Here is a 25,880-nt window from a genome sequence, read left to right as displayed (position 1 = left end):
ATGTTGGGCAGGAGGACATTACAGAGGTAGGGAGGGGAGAGGCCATAGCGGGATTTGAAAAGGAGGATGAGAATTTTTAAAGCGCGACATTGTGAAACTGGGAGCCAATGTTGGAGAGCTGATACACATGATGCGTGAATCGGAATAGGATTTGATGTGAGCTGGAACACAGGCATCAGAGTTTTGAATTACCTCAACTTTATAGTGGATTGAACATGGGAGACCAGCTGGACAGGTGTTAGAATGGTCAGGTCGAGAAGTAACAAAAGCATCAATGAGGGTTTTAGCAGTAGCTAACCAAAGGTTAGGATGATGTTGGGCAAAGTCACAGAGATGGACATTGATGGTTTTCATGATGACACCAATATGTGGTTGGGTGCTCAGTTCAAGATCAATAATGGCACCAAGGTGACGAACAGCTAGTTCAGCCTCAGATAGTTGTCAGGTAAAGAGGTGAAGCTGAAGTTTGTGGTGAGGACTAAAGACAATGGGTGGGATTCTACGATGCCAGACGCCAATATCGTAATCGGCAATGGGGCAGAGAATCCACTCCGATGCCCAAATCGGGGCTGGCGCCTGTTGACGCCGGTCAGCCATGCTCCGCCCCCTCGGAAGTGGCATAATCGCGTTGTGCGCCATTGCAACGGCGGTGGCGCATCATCGGCAGGCTCTCCCGTGATGCTCCCCCCAAATAGGTTTCCAGCACCGCCACACTCGGCCGGGATCTGTGCCGCTGGCCGGGGGGGGGGGGGGGAGCTTCTGCGAGGGCTGGGGGGGAACTGGTGGGGGGTGGCCAGAGGGTGGCCTATGGGGTGGCGGATGGCGGTTTGGGTCCACGTACGGCTGGCGCCATATTGTGTGGCGCGACCCCTGCAGGTCGTTGCTGTGCCCATGCACGGCCATGGACACAGCCATTCTCTGGCTGTTTTCGGGCGGGAGCTGGGAGTTTCACCCGGCGCCGCTGCTAGCCCCTCACCGGAATCGGTGAGGGTTCGGTGCCGATTTTGATATGGTGAAACGCCTGCAGATTCTCCATTTGAGCCGGCACTTAGCCGCTGAAATGAAGAATCCAGCCCCCTGGCTTTGATTTTCCAAAATTAAATTTTGGGGGAAATTTCAGTTCAGCTGGCAATGGATGTCGGAAAAGCAGTCTAGTGGAGGGGTCAAAAGTCATGTGGCGGGATTCACTGTTCCCCGACGCCAATTTCGTAATCGGCGATCAGCCGGCGAATCCCTTTAGACGCCAAAATCAGGGGCGGCGCCTGTTTGACGCAGGTTCCTTAAGGTTCCTCCAAAATGGCATCATTGCGCCGCACGCCATTGCGGCGGCCATAGCGTGCCACCTGAAGTCCCTCCCCTGGTGCTCCGTCCCCAATGGGCCGTGTTCCAGACCGTGCGGTTGATGTGTGGTCACAGCGGTCAGGAACCTAGCATGGCGGCTGCGGACCGTGTCCAGCGGCACCACAGTCGGGCGGGAGCCGTGCTGCTGGGCGGGGGGGCTTCTGCCAGAGCTGGGGGGACTGGTGGGAGGGGTGGCCAGGAGGGCACTATCTCGCAGGTCGGGTCTGCGCACGGCCGACGCCATGTTTTACGGCGCGACCACTGCAGGTCTCCGTCGAGCACATGCACAGCCACAGATCCGGCCATTCTCCAGCTGTTTTTATCGTGGGAGCCGGGAGTTTTACGCGGATCGGCTGCTAGCCCTTCACCCGTCGCAGGATTGGTGAGGGGGCGGCGCTGAGTTTTTTGACGTAAAATGCCATAGATCCTCCGCACTTGCTCAAAAACAGTGAATCCAGCCCATTGTGGTTAGGTCAAGCTGGATGTCAGATTGATGGAAACTGACATTCCTTTCTCCGATGATTTGCAGAGGGGCAGCATATAGTTGAGAAATAAGAGGGGACCAAGGATAGACTCCGGGGAGGATGCCAGAGATGACTACCTAGGAGTGGGAAGGAAAGGCACTGCAGGTGATGCTCTGACTACGATAGATAAGAATGGAAACAGGCGAGTGTAGCTGGATGACGATGTAGAGGTTTTGGAGGAGAATGATATGATCCTGAGTGAGAAGCACAAGATATTGTAAACAATATTAATAATAATATGATAATCATTATTAGTGTCACAAGTAGGCTTACATTAACACTGCAATGAAGTTACTGTGAAAATCCCCTAGTTGCCACACTTCGCCGCCTGTTCGGGTACAGTGAGGGAGAATTCAGAATGTCCAATTCACCTAACCAGCACGTCTTTCGGGACTTGTGGGAGGAAACTGGAGCACCCGGAGGAAACCCACGTAGACACGGGGAGAATGTGCAGACTCCGCATGGACAATAACCCAAGCCAGGAATCGAACCCGGGTCTCTGGCGCTGTGAAGCAACAGTGCTAACCACTGTGCTACCGTGCCACCCCACATTATTACAGTGAGAGGTTTGAAGTATGAAGAATAGTAGACTGCAGGGTATATTAAAATGTACAACTTTAGAAGACCCATGAGAATTAATTACAAAAGGTTAATAACTTTTGGAATGTGTTCTGCTGCAGAATGTGGGGCATATCAGAGTTACATAGATAACACGGCAATCACCATCGAAAAACAGGCTATTTGGCCCAACTTGTCTGTTTATTATGTCCACAGTAGTCCTAATTCCATGTGCCTCTCCTGTTTCCCTATTCCTTTAAAAACCTGATTAGCTTCCTCTTAAAATCTGACAAGGATGCTGCTTAAATCACTAATTCCAGGCTGAATCGGAAAATGTTCTGAAGAGGTTTGTAGGTTTTAATGGAAGGAAAGATGAACTGAATAGGCTGAAAAGCCTTTCTCAGCTGCACTTCTCTTTGTACTATCAGAGAATGGTACAATAAGGAATGTGCAGATTTCACTACACGTTTTAGTAAGGGGCATGGCGATATGAAAGTCATAATTTTGAGAGACTGATCTGATGCTGAATCTAACACATGACTACTTTGTGGAGCTGATGTCAGAACAACTGATTATTTTGATACAAACAAGAAATCAATGATTCCGTCTCAAAAGCTGGGAAACAGTGAAAGAAGTTACGCAGAGCCACTTTTTGCTGCTGCATTGTCACCTGGAGACACGTACCTTCAAATTTTCCTTCTTGTTGAGTTTAGAGATGTGGGATACAGAGTCTTTGTTGTAACCGTTGTATAGCTTGGAATCAGACTGAAAGAAATGTGGGACACTCAATTAACACTGCTTCACCACACTGGGAAACTGGACATTACAGCTAAGCCCAATCAGGGCCAGTTTTTTGCTATTGTTGGTGGGCATGACAAGCTTTTCACTTATTCATTCACAGCACGTGGCCATTGCTGGCAAATTCAGCATTTATTGGCCATCCCTAACTGCCCCGGAGAAAGAGAGAGAGAGACGAACATTAGGGAGCCACCTTCTTCTTAAACTACGACAGTCACGTGGTCATACTTCCTTAGTGCTGTTAGAGAGAGAATTCCAGGATACTGACCCAGTGACAATGAAGGAATGGGATATATTTCCAAGTTTGGATGGTATGTGGCTTGGAGGGGAACTTTCAGGTGGTGGTGTTCCCAAGCGCCCCCTGCCTTGGTCCTTCAGGGTGGCAGAAGTCATGGATGTTGCTGCTGAAAAAGCCATAGTGAGTTGCTGCAGTCCATCTATTAGATGGTACATACTGCTGCAGTGAGTGCTGCTGGTGGAAGGACTCAATATCTAAGGATAACGTATGAGGAGACTGATCAAATGGGTTGCTTTATCCCGAATGGTGTCAAGCTTCTTAAATGTTGTTGGAGGCGTACTCATCCAGGCAAGTGGAAAGTATTCCATCACACTCCTCAATTTTGCTTTGTAGACAGTGGACAGGCTTTTGGGGTTCAGATGGTGAGTTACAAGCTCCAGAATTTCCAGCCTCTGATATGTTCTTGTAGCCACAGTAACTGTTGTGATTGGTCCAGTTAAGTTTCTGATCAATGGTGACGGTGAGGCGAATGGTGTCGGTGAGGTATTCAATGTTAGTAATGCCATTGAATGTCAAGGGAAGGCAGTTAGACTACCTCTTGTTGAGATGGACATTGGCTGGGATTTGTGTGGTGTGAATGTTAGTTGCCACATCTCAACCCAAGCCTGAATGTGCCCATGCTATATTATCTGAGGAGTTGCGAATGGAACTGAACATTGTGTAATCATATTGGACATCCCTATTTTTGACTTTATGATGGAGGGAAGATCATATGAAGCAGCAAAGTCATAGATGAAGCAGCTGAAGATGATTGGGTTTAGGCCTGACAAACTCCTACAATAATGTCCTGGGTTGAGATGTTTGGCCTCCAACAATCACAAAGAGCTTCCTTTGTGCTAGGTTTAACTCTAGCCCCTAGGGAGTTTCCCCACTGATTGTCATTGACTTCAAATGGTGTCTTGATGTCAAAGGCATTATCTCTCACTACATCTGGACATCAGCTTTTTTGCACACAGTTAAATGAAGGCTGTGATGAGTTCAGGAGCCAAGTGGTCCTGGTGGAACTCAAACTGAACATTTCTAAACAGGTCATTGGTAAGTGGCACTTGACAGCACTGCCAATGACCCCTTCTATCACTTTGCTGATGACTGAAAATAGGTTGATGAGGAATTCATTGTGCTGATAGGAATAACCTTGCTTGGACAAGGCATTTTTACACTCCATTGTGTGGGTTGCAGTGCTGTAACTGGAGAGGTACAAGTTGGATAGAGGCATGGGTACTTCTGGAGCACAAATTTTCAGCTTTGTAGCTGGTATGTTGTCAGGCCCATAACCTTTTCTGTATCCAGCGTGCTCAACCGTTTTTTTGATGTCACGCAGAGTGAATTGATTTGGCTGCAGACTGCCTTGTGATGGTGACGGCCAATGGATCAGCTGGTGCCTGAATGCTCTTTTTTTAACCTCACCCATCCTTCATGTCTGAACTGAGACAGTGATTACTGGCAGCCTTTTGACAGCAGGGAATTACAAACAGGCTTACATCAACAGCCTCACACATTTTCCAGGAGACATGAGATTGTTATCATGAGTAGAAACATATTCCGAGCTTGGAGGTGTCAAGATTCAAGTTGGGCCTTTTCACAGCCACACAACCCGAGATTGAAAAAGGCACCATGTACCATGGATCAAACCTGGAATTTAAGTGTTTTGTATGCTGTATTCAACAGGTGCCACTATTCACTGAATCATTTATTACATTTTACAATTTTACTTCATTTTATTTTCACAAGATGGTTTACTTTAATTTTCAACGAAGTTCTGATCATCAGCTCCATGCTGTGTCTGTGATGGGTTTAAAACAAATAAGACCAAAAACAGAGATTAATTATGGAAGTGAAACAGTCATGGATTTTCTTCATGAGAATAACTTGATCTTTTCTGATGACATCCGAGTCAGTAAAATGGAAATTTGGGTGCTCTGCACTACCTTTACTGTCCTCTCCTCAGGATTGTTACTCCTCAGAGCAGTTTCTTCTGACATCATCAGCCTCCAGGTTTCACTTATTGTGACCACTGCTTCCTCCATGCCTGAAGGGAAGAAAGTGTGGCAGGAAGGGAGATATTTTAACTTTACTTTGAGGAGCTGGCTGGCAGTGACTACACTGAATCTGTAGAAGGCCTCCTTATGGGACCTTTCAAAATGTGGAAAAGAGGAGCATCTGACACACAATTTCAAGTTTATGATTTTTTTTGTGCAGCTGATCTGGTCAGTGTAAGGTGTGGCTCAAATAGGAAATATGTTTGAGAGATCGCTTTGGATCCAATCCTGAAATGATTATTTTAGACTCTCTGTGCTTGTTGGGTGCTGGGGGTTGTTTCCACTCGAGGTGTAGGTGTGGCCAAAAGTGTCACATTCCTACCTTGCTGCTGCTGATGGATGTTGAAGTGACTTCATCAGTGAGAGATGAAAATCCATTATTTTCCATATCAGTACCTGCAGCAAGTAAGAAGAGAGACACAGGGAGCCATGAGCCAGCATAAAGGATAAAGGAACTGGTAACACAACGGCCAATAAAGCCCTGCCTGGCATGACTGGACACAGCACGTTCAATAAAGTCATGACAAAGGAGACTGAATCAGAGAGCATCAGTAGGGTTCTGTCCTACAAAATTTGTTGTGAAAGTCCGTCGCACCCTCTTCCACACCGACAGGATGCAGGGGTGCTTATAAATACCTTACCAAATGTTAATTGGATGCAAGAGGTATAACAATGCACAACAAGCCAGCCTACTGAGAAAAATTAACAATATACAAGAGTGCACGGTGTGTGAAGTAGCACTTAGTTCCCAACAAACCAATGCACAGCATTAAATAACTGCTTGATGAAAAACAGAGTTACTTCCAGGAGCATGATTTTGTTAGTGTGCCATTAATTTAATAAAATTTACTTTTATCAAAGATGAATTTCATCCTTAAAGTTTTTCAAAGTGGTTGAGAAATATGCAAAGGGAATTAATTGATGATGAGCTCTCTTAATGTCCATTCCACCCAGTCATCTTTGTAACAATGTCACCTAGTTGAGTTTTATCCTTAATGAGTCACATCCAGATCTCAATCCATAACTAGCAATGCATTAATATTCTGTCCTGTCATAAGAGAATTATACAGTCAGGACACTGAGCTTGTGAACAGCCTCATGCTGACCTTGCAAGGTGAGGTATTGAAGCAGGAATGAGATCTAAGATCCATGCAACAAAAAAACACCCTACAGTGTCATACATTTATGACAAAGAACACAACCGGTTACATAACATGAGCCATGGTGTCCCAGTACCCTGTGGCTGGTTAGCATGTGGGCTCACAAAACATGGATCAGTAGTTACGATGGCGATTGGAATGTCTGTAGTCGGTGTGACATTTAGTGGTGTGTGCGCATTGCAGACACATAAGAGTAAGAAAGCTACATGCACATTATCATGCTTTTTTCCCGTTTTTACACACGAGATTGGATCCTGTCCAACCGGGAAAGTCCTGTAGAAATGTTCTCCAACTCCAGAGGTAATTAGGCAAACTCCAGAACATTCATTGCCATTACATCAGCATTATTCAAATCCAGCATCCGTGCCTTTTTTTAAAGTTCATTATTGAGATGGAGAGGTCCGGTCGTTATTACTCAACCCTAATTGCTTTGAGACAGCGGGTCTTTTTTTTGAACTGCTGCAAGTAAATTGACACAACGGTTTGCATGTGAGACTAGAGTCACGTTTAAGCTAGACTGGGTTTATTTCTCAAAGGGCATCAATGAACCAAATGGGCTTTGCGACAGTCTGGCTGTTGCATGGTCACTCTAGGTGATACAAATGTTTCATTTAACTTAATTCTTAAAGCTGCCAGGGTGGGATTTTAATTTAGAGGGAAATTTTCACAGGCCCTTGGAGATTGGTGGTGGGAGGTGGGTGACAGACAAATTTTATAAAATTGCATTGGACCAGTTCTTTCAAGTTATCCCAGGGACAGCTAGGCTGCATATCCAGCCAGCCACCCAATCTGCAGCAGCGTAATGCTAATTAAGGCCAATGTAGCACCAATTAACCGGCATCTTCGTAGGGCAATTTGTCTGAGGCACACAGGACTCCCAGTCCATCTGCAGATAGTTTCCCAGGGGAGGCAGGAGCACATTGGGAGGTCGGACCACCAGTAAATGAATGTGAGCATATAGAATTCATTCAGCAAGACTTCTGGTGGCGCGCACGAGCGGAGCGGCCGCGTTGAGAAGGGGCTCCCGCCGGTCCGCGACATTTTGCTGTTTTCCGGGTGTTTCTCCGTTGTTTCGACGACCGGGATTTCTTCGGCCTTTGGGGACTGAGGGACGGGTTGGGCCGGTTTGGAGCCGGTGGGGAGCCCCGTGGCCGGAGGAGCAAGGGCATCGAGCACGAAGTGAGCAGCGGGGGAGGAGCTTGGCCTGAGGCGAGGCCCGAATCCAGGACGAATGTAGAGGGGGAGCAGCACACATTGGGTGGTCCCCGCTGAAAATGAATGTTTGGGATGTTTGGAGTCCGGTCCCGGGGAAGAGATTTTTTAAATTTTTTATTTTTTAATTAAAAAAAAAAAAAAATTATTTATGAAAAATATATTTTTTCTATTATTTATTTATTTTTATTTAATTATTTTTTTATTTCAAGATTGAGGAAAGAAGGAGAAAAATACTATGTGGTTAAGGGATGCCAAAAACAGCTGTGAAGAAGGGAGGAAATGCGGGTTCGCCACCAACTGAGAGGACCAGTAAAAGCACCGACAAGATGGCGGATGCCGGACCGCATGGTGGGGCCGCACTACTTACAGTGGAAAGGATGACCGAGGTGATGGCTGTGGAGCTGGAGAAGCAGTTTGCGAGGCACATGGAGGCGTTGAGTCAGGAGATGGCGGTCGCACTGAGATCATTGGTGGAGGAGGCAATCGCCCCGGTGAGGGTGGACGTGGCAAAGACATTGGCCGAGGTGAGAGAACAAGGTGAAAAGATGAAGGAAGTGGAGGAGGCCATGTCGCAGCACAGCGAGCAGCTCACCTCGATGGGGGACGAACTACAGAGGGTAGTGGAGGTCAACAGAGAACTCAGAGCAAAGCTCGAGGACTTGGAGAACCGCCCGAGGCGGTACATTGTGAGAATTGTGAGCTTGCCTGAAGGGGCAGAGGGCTCAAGGCCAACAGAGTACTTTGCTAAGATGTTGATGGAGTTGATGGGGGAGGGTGAAGGCCCCTCCTGGTATGAACTGGACCGAGCTCATCGGTCGTTAAGGCTGAAACCCAGAGTAAATGAGCCGCCGAGAGCAGTAATTATCTGCTTCCATAAATACCACAAGGAAGAGAAGGTGTTATGCTGGGCGATGCAGAAGCGCGAGGTGCAGTGGGATGGTGCTAGAGTTTGGATTTACCGGGACTTGACAGTGGAGTTGCCGAAGAGACGAGCGGCGTTCAGCCGAGTGAAGGCGGCACTGTGCAACAAGGAACTGTGATTAGGTATGGTATACCCGGCAAATCTGACGTTGACATACAACGCCAAAGATTTTTATTTTGAAATGGTGGAGGTGGCTGTGGCCTTCATGAAGGCAGAAGGCTGGGGACGGAAGTGAGGAGTGGAGCTGGAAGAGAGATCGTGGACTGTGATTGGAAATGTATAAATGTTAAAACTTTCTTTTCACTTGTCGTGTTAAGCACAATAAGATAACACGGGCTGCAACTGGAAGCAGCTTTACCTGAAAGATACTCCACACCTTGAAGTTAGTTCAATGTGATTTATTGAACCTGTCACACAGTTAGCTCAATCCTCTGAGTTCGGCTCTCTGCTAACCTAGTGTGATTAATCTGTCTGACTGAACCAGACTAGCTCTTAGCCACGTGCTGTAGGAGTTTTATGATATGTACACCCTGACTCGCACTGTAGATGTCACCAGTGGAAAGAGGCGGAGTGTGAGTGTCTCGTGCCTTTTACAGTGGGAAACCACTCCCAAGTGTTCTGCCTGCTGATTGGTTATGCCCTGTTCTCTGTATTCATTGGCTGCCTGTTTGTATCTCATTATGTGCATGTCTGCATATCATGACATCACTGACCAGTATTGTAACTTACTTGACTTCACATTGTTATAGAGTTTAAGTTTTTGTTTGGTTTGATTGGCATTTTTGTTTTCTTTTTGTTGCAACGGTTATGTGTTATTTTACTGAATTGCATGGGTTAGATTGGGTTTTTTTCTTCTGGGACTGGGTGGGAGGAGACAGTATGCCTTTGGTGGGGGGGGGGGGGGGGACTACCCACGCTAGCGAACTAAAGTCGGCTCGTGAACGGAGGTGAGGAGAGAGGAGGGCTGCGGACATTGGAGCCTGGTTAGCAGGTTTCGATGGGCCCATGCGGCAAGCAGGGGAGGGAGTTGATCGATACTGGGGGAAATATTTTCGAGGGGAAGTGCAGGGGGATATTTTGGGAGGGGGGGGGGGGGGAGGGGGTTTGATGTTCATAATGGAAAGGGACAGGTCAGGCTCATGGGGCAAGGCCCGGTGGTATGATGATGGTGGATGGGGGGGTGGGGAAGAGACCCCCAATTAGGATAGTCACGTGGAACATGAGAGGGTTGGGAGGCCCAGTCAAGAGGTCAAGGGTGCTTATGCATTTTAAAAGTTTGAAGGCCAATGTAGCAATGCTACAGGAGGCTCACTTGAGGTTGAAGGATCAAGTGAGACTTAAAAAAGGGATGGGTTAGTCAGGTGTTTCACTCTGGATTTGACGGAAGGGCTCGAGGGGTAGCGGTGCTGGTCAGCAAAAGGGTACGGTTCCAGATGGAGAAGGTGGTTGCAGATCAGGGGGATAGGTATGTGACTGTGACAGGGGCACTGGAGAGGAGGCTAGTGGCGCTGGTAAGTGTATATGGTCCTAATTGGGTCAATATGGGATTCGCGAAGCTGTGTGGGGCCATCCCCAACTTGGACACACACAAACTGTTAGTGGGGGGGGGACTGGAACTTGGTGCAGGAGCCAAGGTTGGACAGGTCACAGCCGCGCTCGCTGATCCCATCAGGGGGGCGAAAGCGCTGGCTGGGCTATTGGTGGAAATGGGAGGGATGGACCCTTGGAGTTTTCTGCACCCGAGAAAGCTGGAGGACCCGTTTTTCCCAGCGGTCCATAAGGTATACTCGCGGATTGACTTTTTCATGGTGGCGAAGGCACTGCTGGCTGGGGTTAAAGGGTCGGTGTACTCGGCTCAGATTATGCTCCGCATTGGGTGGATATGGTACTGGAGAAGGGGGTGGTTCATAGACCAGGGTTGAAGTTAGATGTGGGACTGTTGGGGAACTGAGGGTTCTGTGACAAAATTGAAAAAGTAATCGAGGAATATGTAGGTTTTAACTGGCCACCATGGAGGAGTAGGTCGTACATTTGATAGCTCCCACCTGTGACGGACTTTTGGACCTGTTCTCCTGTTTTTTCCCAGATTTTCGGGGATAAATCGGTGAAGAGTGAGACAGTGAGGAGAAATCCCCCTCCGGTGTATGGAGAATTGGACCAGAAGTGGCCGTGTGAGAAGACAAAGTGCTATAAGTAAAAAGCGAGCAGAGCCGGCAACGTGGGAAAGCATGGCAGAGAGCAAGGGCCGAGGGGGGAATTTTTTGAAGATTGCTTCGCCAAGCTGACGAAGGATACGCTGGACCTGATTAAGGCTTCGATTGATCAAGTTGTGCAGAATCAAGAGACCCACAAGAGAGCAATCCAGGAGGTGCAGAAAAAGGTGTCTGAGCACGAGGAGTACAAAACCGTGCTGGAGACCAAGGTGGAGATGATGAACGACCGCCAGAGAAGAATGCAGGAGAAGCTGGAGGACAGGTCCAGGAGGCAGAATCTTAGAATTGTCTGAAGGCAGTGAGGGATCGGATGCAAGGACTTATGTGACAGACATGTTGGAGAAGTTGATGGGGGCTGAGGCGTTCCCTTGGCCCCTGGAAGTGGCTAGAGCGCACAGAGCCCTCGCCAAGAAGCCCCGAGCGAACGAGCCGGCGAGGGAGATGGTGGTACGCTTTCACCGATTCTTGAACAAGGAACACGTTCTGCGGTGGGCCAAGAAGGAACGGAGCAGCAAGTGGGAGAATTATGAGCTGCGCATTTATCAGGACCTGGGCGCGGATTTGGCCAAGTGGTGAATTAAAAGACACTGAAGCCTTGGAGAGTCCTGTGGTGGCGATTTGTTGTGCTGGTCTGTATAAGTATAAGTAGTGCTATGTGTAATAAGGGGCTGTTTGGATGGCTAACGGTAATTTTGTCTTGCAGGGAGCTGGTTAGAGGGGGGATGGTCTTTGGGGTTGGTTCTGTTTTTTGGGTGTTTTTGTTTCTAAAGTGGCGGTTTCTTCACTGTTTTTTTTCCCCTGATGTTTGTTTACTGTGGAATGTGATGTTTTCAATATGTTTTTCCATATTTCAGGGTATAAATTGAACATGGCGAGATGTTCGCAACCCAGGCAAGGAGGACAGGAGAAGAGACTGGGAGAGCTGCCGCTTAGAATGGTAGGGAAGAGCTTTCGGTATCTGGGAATCCAGGTGGCCCGGGAATGGGAGGCACTGCACAAGTTAAACCTATCCCGGTTGGTAGAACAAATGGAAGGGGACTTTAAGAGATGGTACATGCTGCCGCTATCACTGGCGGGGAGGGTACAGACTGTGACAATGACGGTCCTCCCCAGATTTCTGTTTGTCTTTCAGTGCCTCCCCATCTTCATCCCCAAGGCCTTTATCAAGCGGGTGAATAAGGTTATTTCGGGCTTTGTGTGGGTAGGTAAAACCTCGCGAGTGAAGAAAGTGTTGCTGGAGCGCAGTCGGGGGGAGGGTGGGTTGGCACTGCCGAACTTCTGCAATTACTACTGGGCGGCTAATATAGCCATGATTAGGAAGTGGGTAGCGGGGGAGCGGATGGAGTTGGCGTCATTGTAAATTCCAATTGATGTTTAGTAGTTGACACACACAACATGCTATCAGTCATGCAAAGACACCAGTTTTGGAGCACTGATAACGCCACCTCTTCCGTTCTCGCCGGCCTGATACTCCACAAGTCTGGTGGTAGTGCCTGCTCTGAGAATCTGGGGGCAATGGAGGAGATATAAGAGAGTGCAAGGAGCATCGGTTTGGTCCCCAATTTATAATTATCATCGGTTTGTACCGGGGAGGTTAGATGGTGGGTCCCGGAGATGGCAAAGGGCAGGAATTAGAAGGATGGGGGAACTATTTATAGATGGGAGCTTCCCCAGCTTGCCAGCCTTGGAGGATAAATTTGAATTTCCAGCAGGGAACGGGTTTAGCTATTTGCAGGTGTGAGACTTCCTGAGAAAGCAGGTTCTGGCCTTTCCGCTGCTGCCGCCACGGGGGATACAGGACAGAGTTGTCTCCAGTATCTGGGTGGGAGAGGCGAAGGTTTCAGATATTTACCAGGAGCTTTCGGAGGTGGAGGAAACTCCGGTGGAGGAGCTTAAGGGCAAGTGGGAGGACAAGCTTGGACCAGAGATAGAGGCGGGTCTATGGGCGGATGCCCTAAGCAGGGTTAATACCTCCTCATCATGTGCCAGGCTTAGCCTGATACAGTTCAAGGCAGTCCACCGGGCACACATGACAGTGGCTAGGATGAGCAAGTTTTTCAAGGTGGAGAACAGGTGTGCGAGGTGCGCGGGAAGCCCAGCAAATCATGTCCACATGTTTTGGGCCTGCCCGAAGCTTAGAGGGTTTTGGCAGGGTTTTGCTCAGGCAATGTCCACGGTACTAAAAACATGGGTGGTGCCGAGTCCGGAGGTAGCGATCTTTGGCGAGTCGGAAGAGCCGGGAGTTCAGTTGCGAAAGAGACTGAATTCTTGGCCTTTGACTCTCTGGTAGCCTGGAGACGAATCTTGTTAATGTGGAGGGACTCGAAGCCCCTGAGTGTAGAGACCTGGGTTAGTGACATGGCTGGGTTTCTCAGTCTCGAGAAGATAAAGTTTGCCTTAAGTGGGTCAATGGTCAGGTTCACCCGGAGGTTGACTTTCGTCGACTTTCTCGGGGAAAATGTAAATGTCAGCAGATGCAGTATTCCGGGGGTGGGGCCGGATTGTTGTTTTATGGTTGGTATGAGTGAAGATTGGGATGGGGGGGGGGGGGAATGTTTATTGTACCATGTTGATGTCATTGTTAATGTTATCATTATAAAAATGTTCAAATACTTTAATAAAAATATATATTTTTAAAATGTAAGTTTTAACTGCATGGGTGAGGTGTCAAAGGCAGTTGTTTGGGAGGCTTTCAAGGTGGTGGTGAGGGGTGAGGTGATCTGGTTCAAGGCTAGGCAAGACAAAGAGGAGAGGTTGGAACGTCATAGGGTAATAGATGAGATGCTGGAGGTAGAAAGGAGGTGAGCAGAAGAAAGGGACCCAGCGTAGTTGGAAAAGAGGAAGGAACTCCAGGTGAGCTTTGACCGACTCTACCAGGAAGGGGGTGCGCCAACTGAGGCGGGCAAGGGGTGCAGTTTACGAGCATGGACAGAAGGCGAGGCGTATGGTGGCGGGTCAGCTCTGGAGGGAGGCTGCGGCAAGGGAAATTGTCCAGGTGCGGGACAGGGCAGGGAAGCTGGTGGTAGCTCCAGATCAGATTAACAAGGTCTTTAAGGAATTCTATGGGAGGTTGTACAGAGAGACCAGGAGATGCAGGAATTTCTAGATGGTCGGGAGTAACCGAGGTTAGGGGAGGTGGACAGGACTATATTAGAAGGGGCGATAGTGGAGCAGGAGATAAAAGATGCGATTGGGAGGATGCAGTCGGGGAAGGTGGCAGGACCGGATGGGTTCCCGGTGGAATATTATAAAAAATTCAAAGATAGGCTGGTACTGCTGATGTTTGAGGAGGCGATAAGGAAGGGGGTGTTACTACAAACTTTAGGGCAGGCATCGATTTCCCTGTTGCTTAAGAAAGATAAGGATCCTTGTTCTTTTCTCTGTATATATGGTTAACATTTATTTTGTTATGTTAATTGTTGCGTCTGGTTATGCAAAAAATTATGTTTTTGAAAAAAATAATTAAAAAAAAAAATGAAACATAAGGATCCTATGGAGTGTGGGTCGTATAGGCCCAGATCACTTTTAAACGTGGACGCAAAGATATTGGCGAAGGTACTGGCAGGTAGGCGAGAGGAATGCCTCCCGAAGGTGATAGGTGAAGATCAGACAGGGTTTGTGAGAGGGAGGCAGCTTTTTTCGAACATTAGGAGGATATTGAACGTGGTTATGGCACCGGCGGAGGGGAAGGAAACAGAGGTGGTTGTGGCATTGGATGCCGAGAAAGCGTTTGACCGGGTAGAATGGGGGTACTTGATGGCAGTTCTGGAGAGGTTTGGGATTGGACCAAGATTTGTGGACTGAGTAAAGCTACTATACAAGGAGCAGATGGTGAGTGTCCGCACAAACAACATCAGCTCGGAATACTTTCCTCTCCACCGTGGGATTAGGCAGGAATGTCCTATGTCCCCCCTGCTGTTTGCACTCGCGATTGAGCCATTGGCTATCGCGTTAAGAGGTTTGGGGTATGGACAGGGATAGTGCTGGGGGGGGGGGGGGGGGGGGGGGGGGACGGGGACAGAGCATAGGGTGTCCTTATTTGCCGATGACTTGTTATTATACGTGTCGGAACCGAGTGTGTCAATAGGGGGAATAGTGGAGCTGCTTCGGGTGTTTGGATCTTTCTCGGGGTACAAATTAAATCCAGACAAGAGTGAGTATTTTGTGGTGTCTCGGCGGGGGTGGGGGCAGGAGTGGGGGGGCTGCCATTCCGTAGGGCAGGGACTCACTTTAGATACCTAGGGGAGCAGGTTCTTCGGGATTGAGGGGGGGCTCCGCAGGTACAACATTTCTAGTTTGGTGGGGAGGGTGAAAGCTGATCTGGCAAGGTGGGATGGTCTCCCTCTGTCACTGACGGGTCGGGTACAGGCGGTTAAAATGAACGTGTTGCCGCGATTCCTGTTTATTTTTCAATGCCTGCCGATTTTCCTGTAAAAGGCATTTTTTAGAGAGATTGAAGGGGTGATTACCTTGTTCATATGGGGAGGGAAGGTGGCCAGAATTAGAAAGGTGCTACTACAGAGAGGAAGACAGTCAGGGGGTTTGGGTCTTCCGAACCTGATGTATTATACTGGGAAGTAAATGTGGAGAAGGTACGGAGCTGGGTCAGAGGGGTTGACTCCCAATGGGTCAGAATGGAAGAGACTTTGTGTAGGGGGTTAGGATTGAAGGCGCCAGTGGCAGCGCCCCTCCCGATGGCCCCGGGGAAATACTCGGGGAGTCCGGTATTAATAGCTTTGTTGAGAATTTGAAGGCAGTTTCGCCAGCACTTCGGGTTGGGGGCAGGATCAAGGGAAATGCCGATTCAGGGGGAACCATAGATTTGAGCCAGGGAAGTGGGATGGAAATTTTCGGAGATGGGAGGAGAAAGGAATTAGGACACTAAAAGATTTGTTTCTTGGGGGTCGGTTTGCAGAATTGAAGGAGCTGGGAGTGAAGTATGGGCTGGACCAGGGGGAAATATTTAGATACATGCAGGTTCGAGACTTTGCCGGAAAGGAGATACGAGCTTCCCAGTAGAGCCGGCTTCTACATTGCTGGAGGAGGTGCTGATGACAGAGGGACTGGAGAAGGGGGTAGTATCGGCATTTTACGGGGCTATTTTGGAAGAGGAGAAGGCGCCACTGAAATGGATCAAGGCAAAGTGTGAGGAAGAGTTGGGAGAAGGGATGGAGGACGGGTTCAGGTGCGAGGGCTCCGGAGGGTGAACACCTCCACCTTGTGCGCGAGGTTGGGGCTGATACAGCTGAAGGTGGTAGATAGAGCACACCTTACAAGGGCGAGGATGAGCCGGCCCTTTGAGGGGGTAGAAGATGTGTGTGAACGTTGCGGGGGCGGGGCCCCACAAACCTTCAACCTCTCCATCCTGTGCCCTGGCGTGGCAGGGGGACCTGCTGGATTTTTTGACTCTTGAGAAGGTCAAATTTGAACTGAGGGGAAGGATGGAGGGGTTCAACAATTCATGGGCGTTATTCATTGTGCACGTGAATTGGATTACATCGAACATAAGGGGAGGGGCTGGGAGGATTGGGGGAGGGGGACTGTATGTGTTAATGGAGACTATGGGTGATTCCTTTTTTTTGCAAAATATTTTTATTCTCCATTTTCACATTTTTCTTCAGAATTTACACCCCACCAACAAGCAGTAAACGGTAACAAATACAAAGTCAATCTCCTTATCAACAACAACGATCCCATCCTCCCACCACCCCAAACAACGGCCCACTTGACAATATAAGCATCAAATAAAACAAACCCTCCCACGGTGGGAAAAACAAAGGAAAAAAAAAGGAATCAGGAATCGCCTGTAGTCACCATTGACCTATAGAGTCCACCCCCCCTCATTCCCCCCTCCCCCTAACATTCAATGCCATCCAATCCCCGAAAGAGTACCGTAAATGAATTGTAAACACCCCCCTCCTCCCCTCCACTTCCTCTTATAAAACTCCTCCTCCCAACCGCTGTTCCTTCCCCCCCCCGGCTAGACTCATCGAAACCAGTTCTGCCAGGCACCGATGGCCGTAGCCCCTCCCCCCACCTCACTCCCGTTCACTGGCCGGCTTAAACCGGCCAGAGTGGAGGGCCCCGCCCAGGTCTCTTTCCCCCTTGCCTGGTCCCAGGAAAACCAAGAAATCCCCCTTAGCACACAAACCCCGCATATACACCTCAGCCCCAAAGAACCATCATTGCAAATGAAAGTCCCATCTCTTCCCTTGTCCAACGATATACAACGTTGGCTCATTTAGCACATACACCAGCACGCAGTAAAAAAATACAGTTACATGAGGCTGCATCGGTACATGACCATTTCTCAATTCTGCCACAGTCCTTTTGCCTTCGCAAACTCCTCCGCTGCTTCCACCGTCCCAAAATAAAAGTCCTTGGATTTGTAGGTCACCCTCAACTTAGCTGGATGTACTATCCCATACTGCACCTTGCTGATGTACAGTGCCTTCTTCACCCGGCTGAAGGCAGCCCGCCTCCTCGCCAGCTCCACCGTAAAGTCCTGGTATATGCGTATACCAGCTCCAGCCCACTGCACCACCCGCTTCTGCTTTGCCCAGCACAGGACCTTCTCCTTCACACTGTACCTACGGAAACACAATCACTACTCTTGGCGCTCACCCTCCTTTGGTATAGGCCTCCATGACCGATGAGCCCGATCCAGTTCATATCTGGAGGGATCATCCCCCTCCCCCAATAGCTTGGCCAACATCGTGGCAAAATACTCAGTCGGCCTCGGGTCTTCCACTCCTTCGGGCAGACACACAATCCTCAGATTCTGTCAGCTGGATCAGTTTTCCAAGTCGTCCGACTATGGGTGATTCCTGTTTCCTTTTTGTCATTTGTTTATGTTAACATGCGGGCTAATGTTTGGGGGTTTCGTGGAAGGATCGGATAGTTGTTATTGATATGGAGATTAATATTGCATTCGTTACTGATTAATGTTTATTGTTGGGTGTAAATTTGGGAGAAAATGTGAAAAAGGAGAATAAAAATATATATTTTTTTAAAAAATTCATTCAGCATATTTGTGGGCAAACGCTTTCAAGTAGAAGCATTTTCCTGCCGATGGAGCTTCTGATAGCTCTGTGCATTAGGATTTGTCTGCCATTTCCAGCATTAGTAGTGCCTCCACCTTGTTTTGCCCTCTCCCTCTCGGTTCGCCCAAGCAGCACATGCCATTCTTTGTTGCCTGTCAACCACCTTCTGCAGCTCTGATCGGCCCTCCTGCATTTGGTGCCCTCCTGCCATCTCTAACTAGCCAGTGTTCTGGGAGGCGATTTCTGATCCACCACTTGTCCTTCAGGGGTTCCTGAACAGGAACTCTTCCCAACAATCGGGGTTGCCTGCCAGTAGCAAGGCTCAGCTTACACTCTCTGGATTATTAGTCCCCAGAGTCTGGAGTACCAATTCAGTTAAAGACTCTAGCTGCACTAGAGTACCCACAGAGGAACTGTTGTATCTGTGGTTTATTTGATTACCTTGAGATCTCCAATCCCATTCCTACCTCGATATATTTATCCATCTATTTTCAGGGAGTTTATCTCAGTGTCAATAGCATTTTGGGGAATCTGTATCAGGGATGTTCCACCAATTGAGATGTTGCTACAGTTTCCTTTCCAGCAGTGATGTGGTTCACAGTTAGTTGACTCACGAGTGGAATCTTGATAAGTTGAACCAAAGTAGCTGAGTAGGCTAACTAGGGAATGTGCTGCTGGGTGAATAATTAATTCCTTCCATGACCCATGTGGAGTGCATGTTAAATAATGTCTACAAACAAATTAACCCAGATTCCGTGCAATAACATCACCTACCCGAATGTGTGGTTTAACACCACTCTGATCATAAATATGCCAGCTTCCACTCTACATCCCCAATATTCTGAGTGCACAAAATGGTAGCAGCCCTTTTATATTTTAAGAAGTAAGCCCATACTGTGAATGTTTACAGACTATTTCAACTATTGGGGTATTAAGCGAGTGCAATTCTATCCTCACCAGCTGGGCACACTCGCATTTTGTGAATGATGATCAGGAGGGTGAACCTAGGCTGAACCTGCCCCACCCTAACCCAGTGACACAGCGATTAATTGCAGTGGCCCTGCTGCTCCAGATCTGCCAACTCAATGCTATATGGGAGTCAAACCAGAGGACCAAAATTCTTCCATATCACATTACCTTTATCAGAGGAGTGGGGAATTCACTCGGAAATTTCAATGCTGGTCATGATTTAGCAACTCCTACTGGACAGTGAATGTGTGCATACCTGGTGAGTACAGGATCGAGTTCAGTTGTGATGCTACCTATGGTTGAAACCAACTGAGCCATTAAGATATTTTGATGGTACCATCTGAATGCAAGAATTGAAGTTCCATCATTATTGGGAGAGCAGTTGTTATATAGATATTATACCAGAGCTTCTGATATTTTAGCATTTTCACAATTCCTTTCTTGCGATCTTTTCCCTGAACAACATCAGGATTGGACTTATTGCAGATCAAAGATTAACTAAAAGTGAACCAAACGTAACAAACCTGTGGTCAAAGGGCATAACTCATTGTAACCTCCAAAAGAAGAGTTTCGGGTTAACTTCCGAGGGTCGATTTTCTGCGGTGTTGCCAATCCAGTACAGAGTGAAAATCTGCGCCGTGTGGCATGATCCTCTTTCATGGCATGAGTTTTCTGTAGAATATAAAAGCATTGGTGAATCCCAACTGGAGCATGATTTATAAGGAATGAAAAGCACAATTCCAAGAATTTTCCCTCAATTAAACGGCTCTCCTTCCCAAGAGCAAATTCTCATTAACACACAATTTCACAACTGACAACTGCATACATACTGATGTGCCCATGAGCTTGTGCAATGCCATTCCAAAAACCAAATGCCCTCACAGGCATTCACAAGGCACATTTTCTAACAGGGGTTCCTGGTGATGAGTGATCAGGAGCAGAAAATTAATCTCATTAGCATAGTCCTGCTCCATTATTAGCTGGATAATTGTCAGACTCTCATCCCTTCACCTTTCGCCTTTAGGGAAGATGGCTAAAAATTAACCGAGCAATGTTTGAGACATTTGCAGAGAACTTCACATCCTGTGCTGATAAAACAAGAGCATAGTGCACCATGGTTGGATACATGTGAAAATGTCATACAAGGAGAACCTCCCCGTACATACCCATTTTATCAATTAGACAGGAGCATGACCTTCAATTGTCAATAGAATTAACATACTCCCGAGGAGGCAAAAGAAAACTGCCCAATTTCAGGAAAAGAAAACTCTTGGAAATTCCTGGTCAACTTCTTAAGGCAAGTATATCCCAGGTGACCATGGTTACCTCCATTCGATACACTTAAACCTACACCAAATATGCGCCAATCTTCCTGCAGGACTTAAGGGTCAGAAATGCTCTCAAAGATCACAGACATCTTACCCCACTTCTGTGAGCCTTCTAGCCCAAACTTAGCCCGACAGCATCAGTGTTTTCTTTGCAATCTGAGTGCAATTGGCAGTTTAGTTCTGAATAGGGACACTGGGTGAGATCTTCTAGCTGCTCATGCCTCCCGCGAACCAGGTGGGACCAGAAGATCCTGCCACAGGCCAACGGCAGGCCTCCTCCTGCCACCAAGATACAGGCCTCGGGTAGACCAGAGAACCTCGCCCACGGTGCTCTTAAATGTCGTCACTTTTTACTTCTAAAACTCGCCTTGAGAGCTTCAGCTGCATGATATAATTTGTTTCGTATCGTGGATAAATATTCATTCAGGTTATCTGGACGGCACTGTGGCCCACTGGTTAGCACTGCTGCCTCACGGTGCCGAGGATCCGGATTTGATCCCAGCCCAGGGTCACCGTCCATGCGGAGTTTGCACATTGTCCCCATGTGTGTGTGGATCTCACCCCCAAAACCCAAAGGTGTGTAGGGTAGGTGAATTGGCCATGCTAAATTGCCCCTTAATTGGAAAAAATAAAAAAAGACAAAAACTGTTATCTGCATGCTAAGCTAAAAGCAGCAGGTTATAGGCATAGCTAAGTGGTCCCACAACAAACATATTAGGTCAAAGCTCTGTAACCCATCCTCATCCAGTGTAGAATGATAACAACAGCAGAAGGAGGCTTCATGTAAATCCCCACCCTCAAGCACCATGCAGTCTAGCAAATGATTGCAGTTATTATGAAGTGTTTTCAAATATGTTCAGCCAGAATTATCAAATGGATGATCTTGCTTGTTCTCCTCCTGATGTCTACAGCATCAGATGTCAGTGTGCAGCCAATTCCATCAATTCCACATAATGTCCTGCATGTTGTGCTAAAAAGCCATGCTTCAAATCTAGTTACTTCCCTTCCCAAGCTGGTCCCGCGCATTCGTGACATTGTAATCTACCTACCAATGTGGAAGATTTCTCAGGTATGGCCTACCCATAAAAAATAGAATAAATCCAATCCAGCCAGTTACCACCCATCAACTTACTCACCATTCATCAATAAAGTAATGGAAAAGTCATCAAATGCGGTTATGTTCTGTCTGCATGAGTATGAAAATAGTTATGAAGATGATGTCACATTTACTATACAATAATCGACGACCCAAGTATGCATGACACAAAATCTTGCAAGTCAACACATTGGTCATTTGTTTCTGGCCTATGCCAAGTCTTTACATAAACAAACAACCCATTCATTGTTCACCTTGTATAATGATACCCCCACATGTGTATGCTGCAATTCACAAATGAAAGCCTTGCCACATTCACATTGTTAAAAGGCTTCAGGGAAAATCATTGTAACCTCACTATCTGCATGATGCAGTTCATTTACAATGCACGTGCTCCTTGAATTTTAATCACAAAATCACCGAATTTATACAGCACAGAAGAAGGCCAATCGGCCCATCGTCTTTGCACCGGCTCACCAAATGAGCATTGTTGAACATAGTGCAGAAGGAGGCCATTCGGCCCATCGGGTCTGCACCGACCCACTTAAGCCCTCATGTCCACCCTATCCCCATAATCCAATAACCCCTCCTAACCTTTTTGGTCACTAAGGGCAATTTAGCATGGCCAATCCACCTAACCTGCATGTCTTTGGATTTTGGGAGGAAACCGGAACACCCGGAGCAAACCCACCACAGACACGGGAGAACGTGCAGACTCCGCAAAGACAGTGACCCAGTGGGGGATCGAACCTGGGACCCTGGTGCTGTAAAGTGCTAACCACTGTGCTACCATGCTGCCTTATGAGTAAGTTGATGGGTGGTAACTGGCTGAATTGGATTTATTCTATCTTTCATGGGTAGATCAAAGCTGAGAAATCTTCCACATTGGTAGGTAGATTCCAATGACTTAGTGCCATTCTCCTGCCCTTTCCCCATAACCCTGCACATTGTTAAACAGTGCTGAAGATTACACATCTGAAGACTACTTCTATTCTTGCATGACAAGATGACAGGATTCAAAGCAATATGGAGAACCAAAGCAAAGAATTGAAATTACGAGCCCTTGGAGAAGGCCAACTGGACATCCATTTAAAAAAAAAAAATTTGGAGTATCCAATTCTCTTTTTTTCCAATTAAGGGCAATCTAGTGTGGCCATTCCACCTACCCTGCACATCATTGGCCACGCAAACACAGGGAGAATGTGAAAACTCCACATAGGCAGTGACCCGGGGCCGGGATTGAACCTCGGTCCTCAGCGCCGTGAGCAGCAGGCTAACCACTACGCCACTGTGCCACCCCCTGGACATCCATGTGTATAAAGAGGAATTGGGGGATGATGATTCTGCAGGTTTTCTCAAGGGCAGAATAGCAAATGATCAATTCAGAACTATATCGCCAAATAGTGAAGAAGTCAAGCTGAAACTGTACAGTGCTTTTATTGGACAACATTTTGAATATGGAGTTTGATTTTAGTCGTTAAGATGCAAGGGAGAAATTCAAGCCTCGAATTTCTCCGGTCACTGTGTAATAGCAATTCCATGGGAGGTTGGGTGGGTCTCCCAATTTTCTGCTATAACTTGAGTGGAAAACTCAGAGACTGGGAATAACCACATTTCTCCAGAGCTTCTGTCGAAGTATGGAAATACTATAGCAAAGAGGGTTAAGAGGAGGTCTGAAAGAGGTTTTCAACGTTCTGAGCTATTTTCATCAAGCGGATAGAGAAAACTGTTTCAATTGACAGTGGGATTGATAGATAACCAGCAGACACAGATTTAGTATATGGGGAAAAGAACCTGAGGAGAGATGGAGAGATTTTTTTAATGCAGTGGGCTTTTATGATCTGGAATGGTGGTGGAAGCAGATTCAATAGTAACTTTCAAAGAGGAATTGTATATTTAAGTGAAAAGGGGGTAGAGAGAAAGAGCAGGAGAATGGATATCTCATTCAGAGACAGCATAGCCACGATGGGCTGAATGACCTCCTTTGGGTTGTAAGGAACTTTGAGTTTACAGCAGGAGATGCTCAGCAAATTTCTAATTCCGACAATCCTGTGAGTCAGCAAGTAACAAATTCAAGGATATTTTTGAGCCATTTGGCGTTTCCAAGGCGGTGTCAAATTTTGTTGAAGCTGTTACTCAGCTTTTATAGTGCAAACCTCATCTCCCAACAGGTGTCAACCATTACAGTCCACCCTGTAACCGAGATATGTCACTGCTCTAGCACGGAACACACACTTGCTCCTCTTCAGCCCAGCATCTACATGGGAAAACCGCAGAGCACTTCCTGTAGGTTACCGATATGTTTGTTCTTTAAGGATCCCGTAATGAACACATTGTCCAAATAGGCGGCCACCTTTCGTAGGCCCTGCAGGATGCTCTCCGACAACCAGTGAAAAATCAATGGTCCAATGAAATCCAGAACGGGAGACGGGTGTACTCAAACAGTCCCCGGTGAGTTTTGATAATGGCAAACTTTCTGGTCTCCGGGTCTAGCTCCACCTGCAGATAAGCATGGCTCATGTCGCTTGCAGCACGTTAGCACGGTGGTTAGCACAGTTGCTTCACAGCTCCAAGGTCCCAGTTTCGATTCCCGGCTTGGGTCACTATCTGAGCGGAGTCTGCACGTTCTCCCAGTGTCTGCGTGTTTCCTCCGGGTGCTCCGGTTTCCTCCCACAGTCCAAAGATGTGCAGGTTAGGTGGATTGGTCATGATAAATTGCCCTTACTGTCCAAAAAAGGTTAGGTGGGGTTACTGGGTTTCAGGGATAGGGTGGAGGCGTGGGCTTAAGTAGGGTGCTCTTTCCAAGAGCCGGTGCAGACTCGATGGGCCGAATGGCCTCCTTCTGCACTGTAAATTCTATGATCCTATGTCCAGCTTTGTGAAGGAGCATCCTCCAGCCAATCTGGCATATAAATAGTCTACCCAGGGCATCGGGTACTGGTCCAGTAGCGACGCCTTGTTCACCACGAGTTTAAAATCACAGCAGAGATGGACAGTTTTGTCAGACTTAGTGGGCGGCACCACAGGCGCGGCCCATTCCGCAAACCACCTGGGCGTATAACCCCCAGATCCTGCAGGTGCTGAAGATCCATATCGACTTTCGCCAGCAAAGCATAAGGGACAGGCCTCGCCCTGAAATATTGGGGTTGAGCTTCAGGATCCACTAGAGATGGGCTTGGTCCTACCCTACCCAGACCCTCCTGAACATCTCAGGGTATTTGCCCAGCACATTGTACAGACTTTTGGTGCCCATTCAAAAGACCTGTTGCCAGTCGAAACGGAGGACTCTTAACCAGTCCCACCCTGATAAATTTGGTCCCAATCCCACACCGCAACCAACGGAAGGTGAACTAACTACTGCCTGTGTGTAGCCAGAGTTACGGTGGTCCCCACGATCTTTAAAGGCTTTCCTGCGTAGTTTGCCAATCTCACTTTGGTATCATGAAGTGTCAGTGACATGATCCCTGCACAAAGCCATTGAAATGTGAGGAGGTCCACAATGGAGTCGGCAGCACCAGTGTCCATTTCCATAGTCACCAGATGACCATTAACCTGTAGTGTGACCCAGATTGGTGCTACCTCTGGAGCCGTGACACAGTTTAATTGCATTAAACAGTCCTCCTCATCCGGGGTGCCCACATGCAAAGCCTTGGTTCACAGCGATGTGGGTTGTAGTCGTGAATGGCGTTCTCTGCATCAAAACAGGCAGCTGTCAGTCATGGATTCACCTTCCCACAATTGGCATTGCGGCTGTCTGTCCGTGTCATCCTCAGGGGGGGGGGGGGGTCCCACAATCAGCAGTAGCACCAGAGATTCTAACCCTGCTGCGGAATTACCTCTGAGGCTGTCCCTTTGGAGGATGTCTGGCCAGGCCGGCACCATCTCGTGATGCCGAGGGGGTCCAGTAGGAATGGCGAGTCAAACTATGGACGCCATAGTCCACTGCAGCTCCTTTACCCACGTGCTCTTGGGACAGTGAAAGTTCAGTGGCCCTTTTCAAATCGAGGGTGTGTTCTGCCAACAATTTCCTCTGTGTGGCCGTGTTGTTGATGCCGCTCATGAGTCAGTCCCTCAGGATCTGAGCGAGAGATGGCCCGACTGAGTGCAGCCAGACGTCTTAGGCAGGTCAAGAAGTCAGGAACTGATTTACCTGGAGACCACACTGCTGTGCTAAAACGATACTGCTACTGCTTGAGGTCATAGTGTTCCGAAACCAATACGATTAGTTGATAAGAAGATTTGGAGTCCGGCGCTGCCGATAATTCAGACTCTTTATGATCGCAAACGTCTGGGTCCTGCAAGTGGTCAGACTTCTGACAGTCTTCCCCCAAAATCCTCAACCTGCTGGAAGCCCATTTCAAACAATTAGCTTTCTG

The 25,880-nt window shown here is 47.8% G+C and overlaps 1 protein-coding gene across 5 annotated transcripts in view; it reads right to left on the bottom strand.

The window, feature by feature from the left end:
• Positions 1-25,880, bottom strand: part of LOC140431041 (oxysterol-binding protein-related protein 8-like) — a 224,053-nt gene that overhangs the window by 84,874 nt on the left and 113,299 nt on the right. For 3 of the 5 annotated variants that reach the window (XM_072518948.1, XM_072518950.1, XM_072518947.1), the window contains exons 2-4: positions 19,605-19,752; positions 5,881-5,954; positions 3,108-3,188 (exon numbers count right to left, since the gene is read on the bottom strand). In XM_072518948.1, the coding sequence (XP_072375049.1) occupies positions 3,108-3,188; positions 5,881-5,954; positions 19,605-19,752 (303 nt within the window). Of the gene's footprint in view, positions 1-3,107; positions 3,191-5,880; positions 5,955-19,604; positions 19,753-25,880 lie in introns of those variants that run through there. The other 2 variants (XM_072518949.1, XM_072518951.1) reach the window with 2 other exon arrangements.

Source organism: Scyliorhinus torazame, chromosome 10 (genome assembly GCF_047496885.1).
Source record: "Scyliorhinus torazame isolate Kashiwa2021f chromosome 10, sScyTor2.1, whole genome shotgun sequence".
NCBI lineage: Eukaryota > Metazoa > Chordata > Chondrichthyes > Carcharhiniformes > Scyliorhinidae > Scyliorhinus > Scyliorhinus torazame.
Note: the sequence above shows the minus strand (reverse complement) of the source record. Positions and strands in the feature narration are given on the sequence as shown.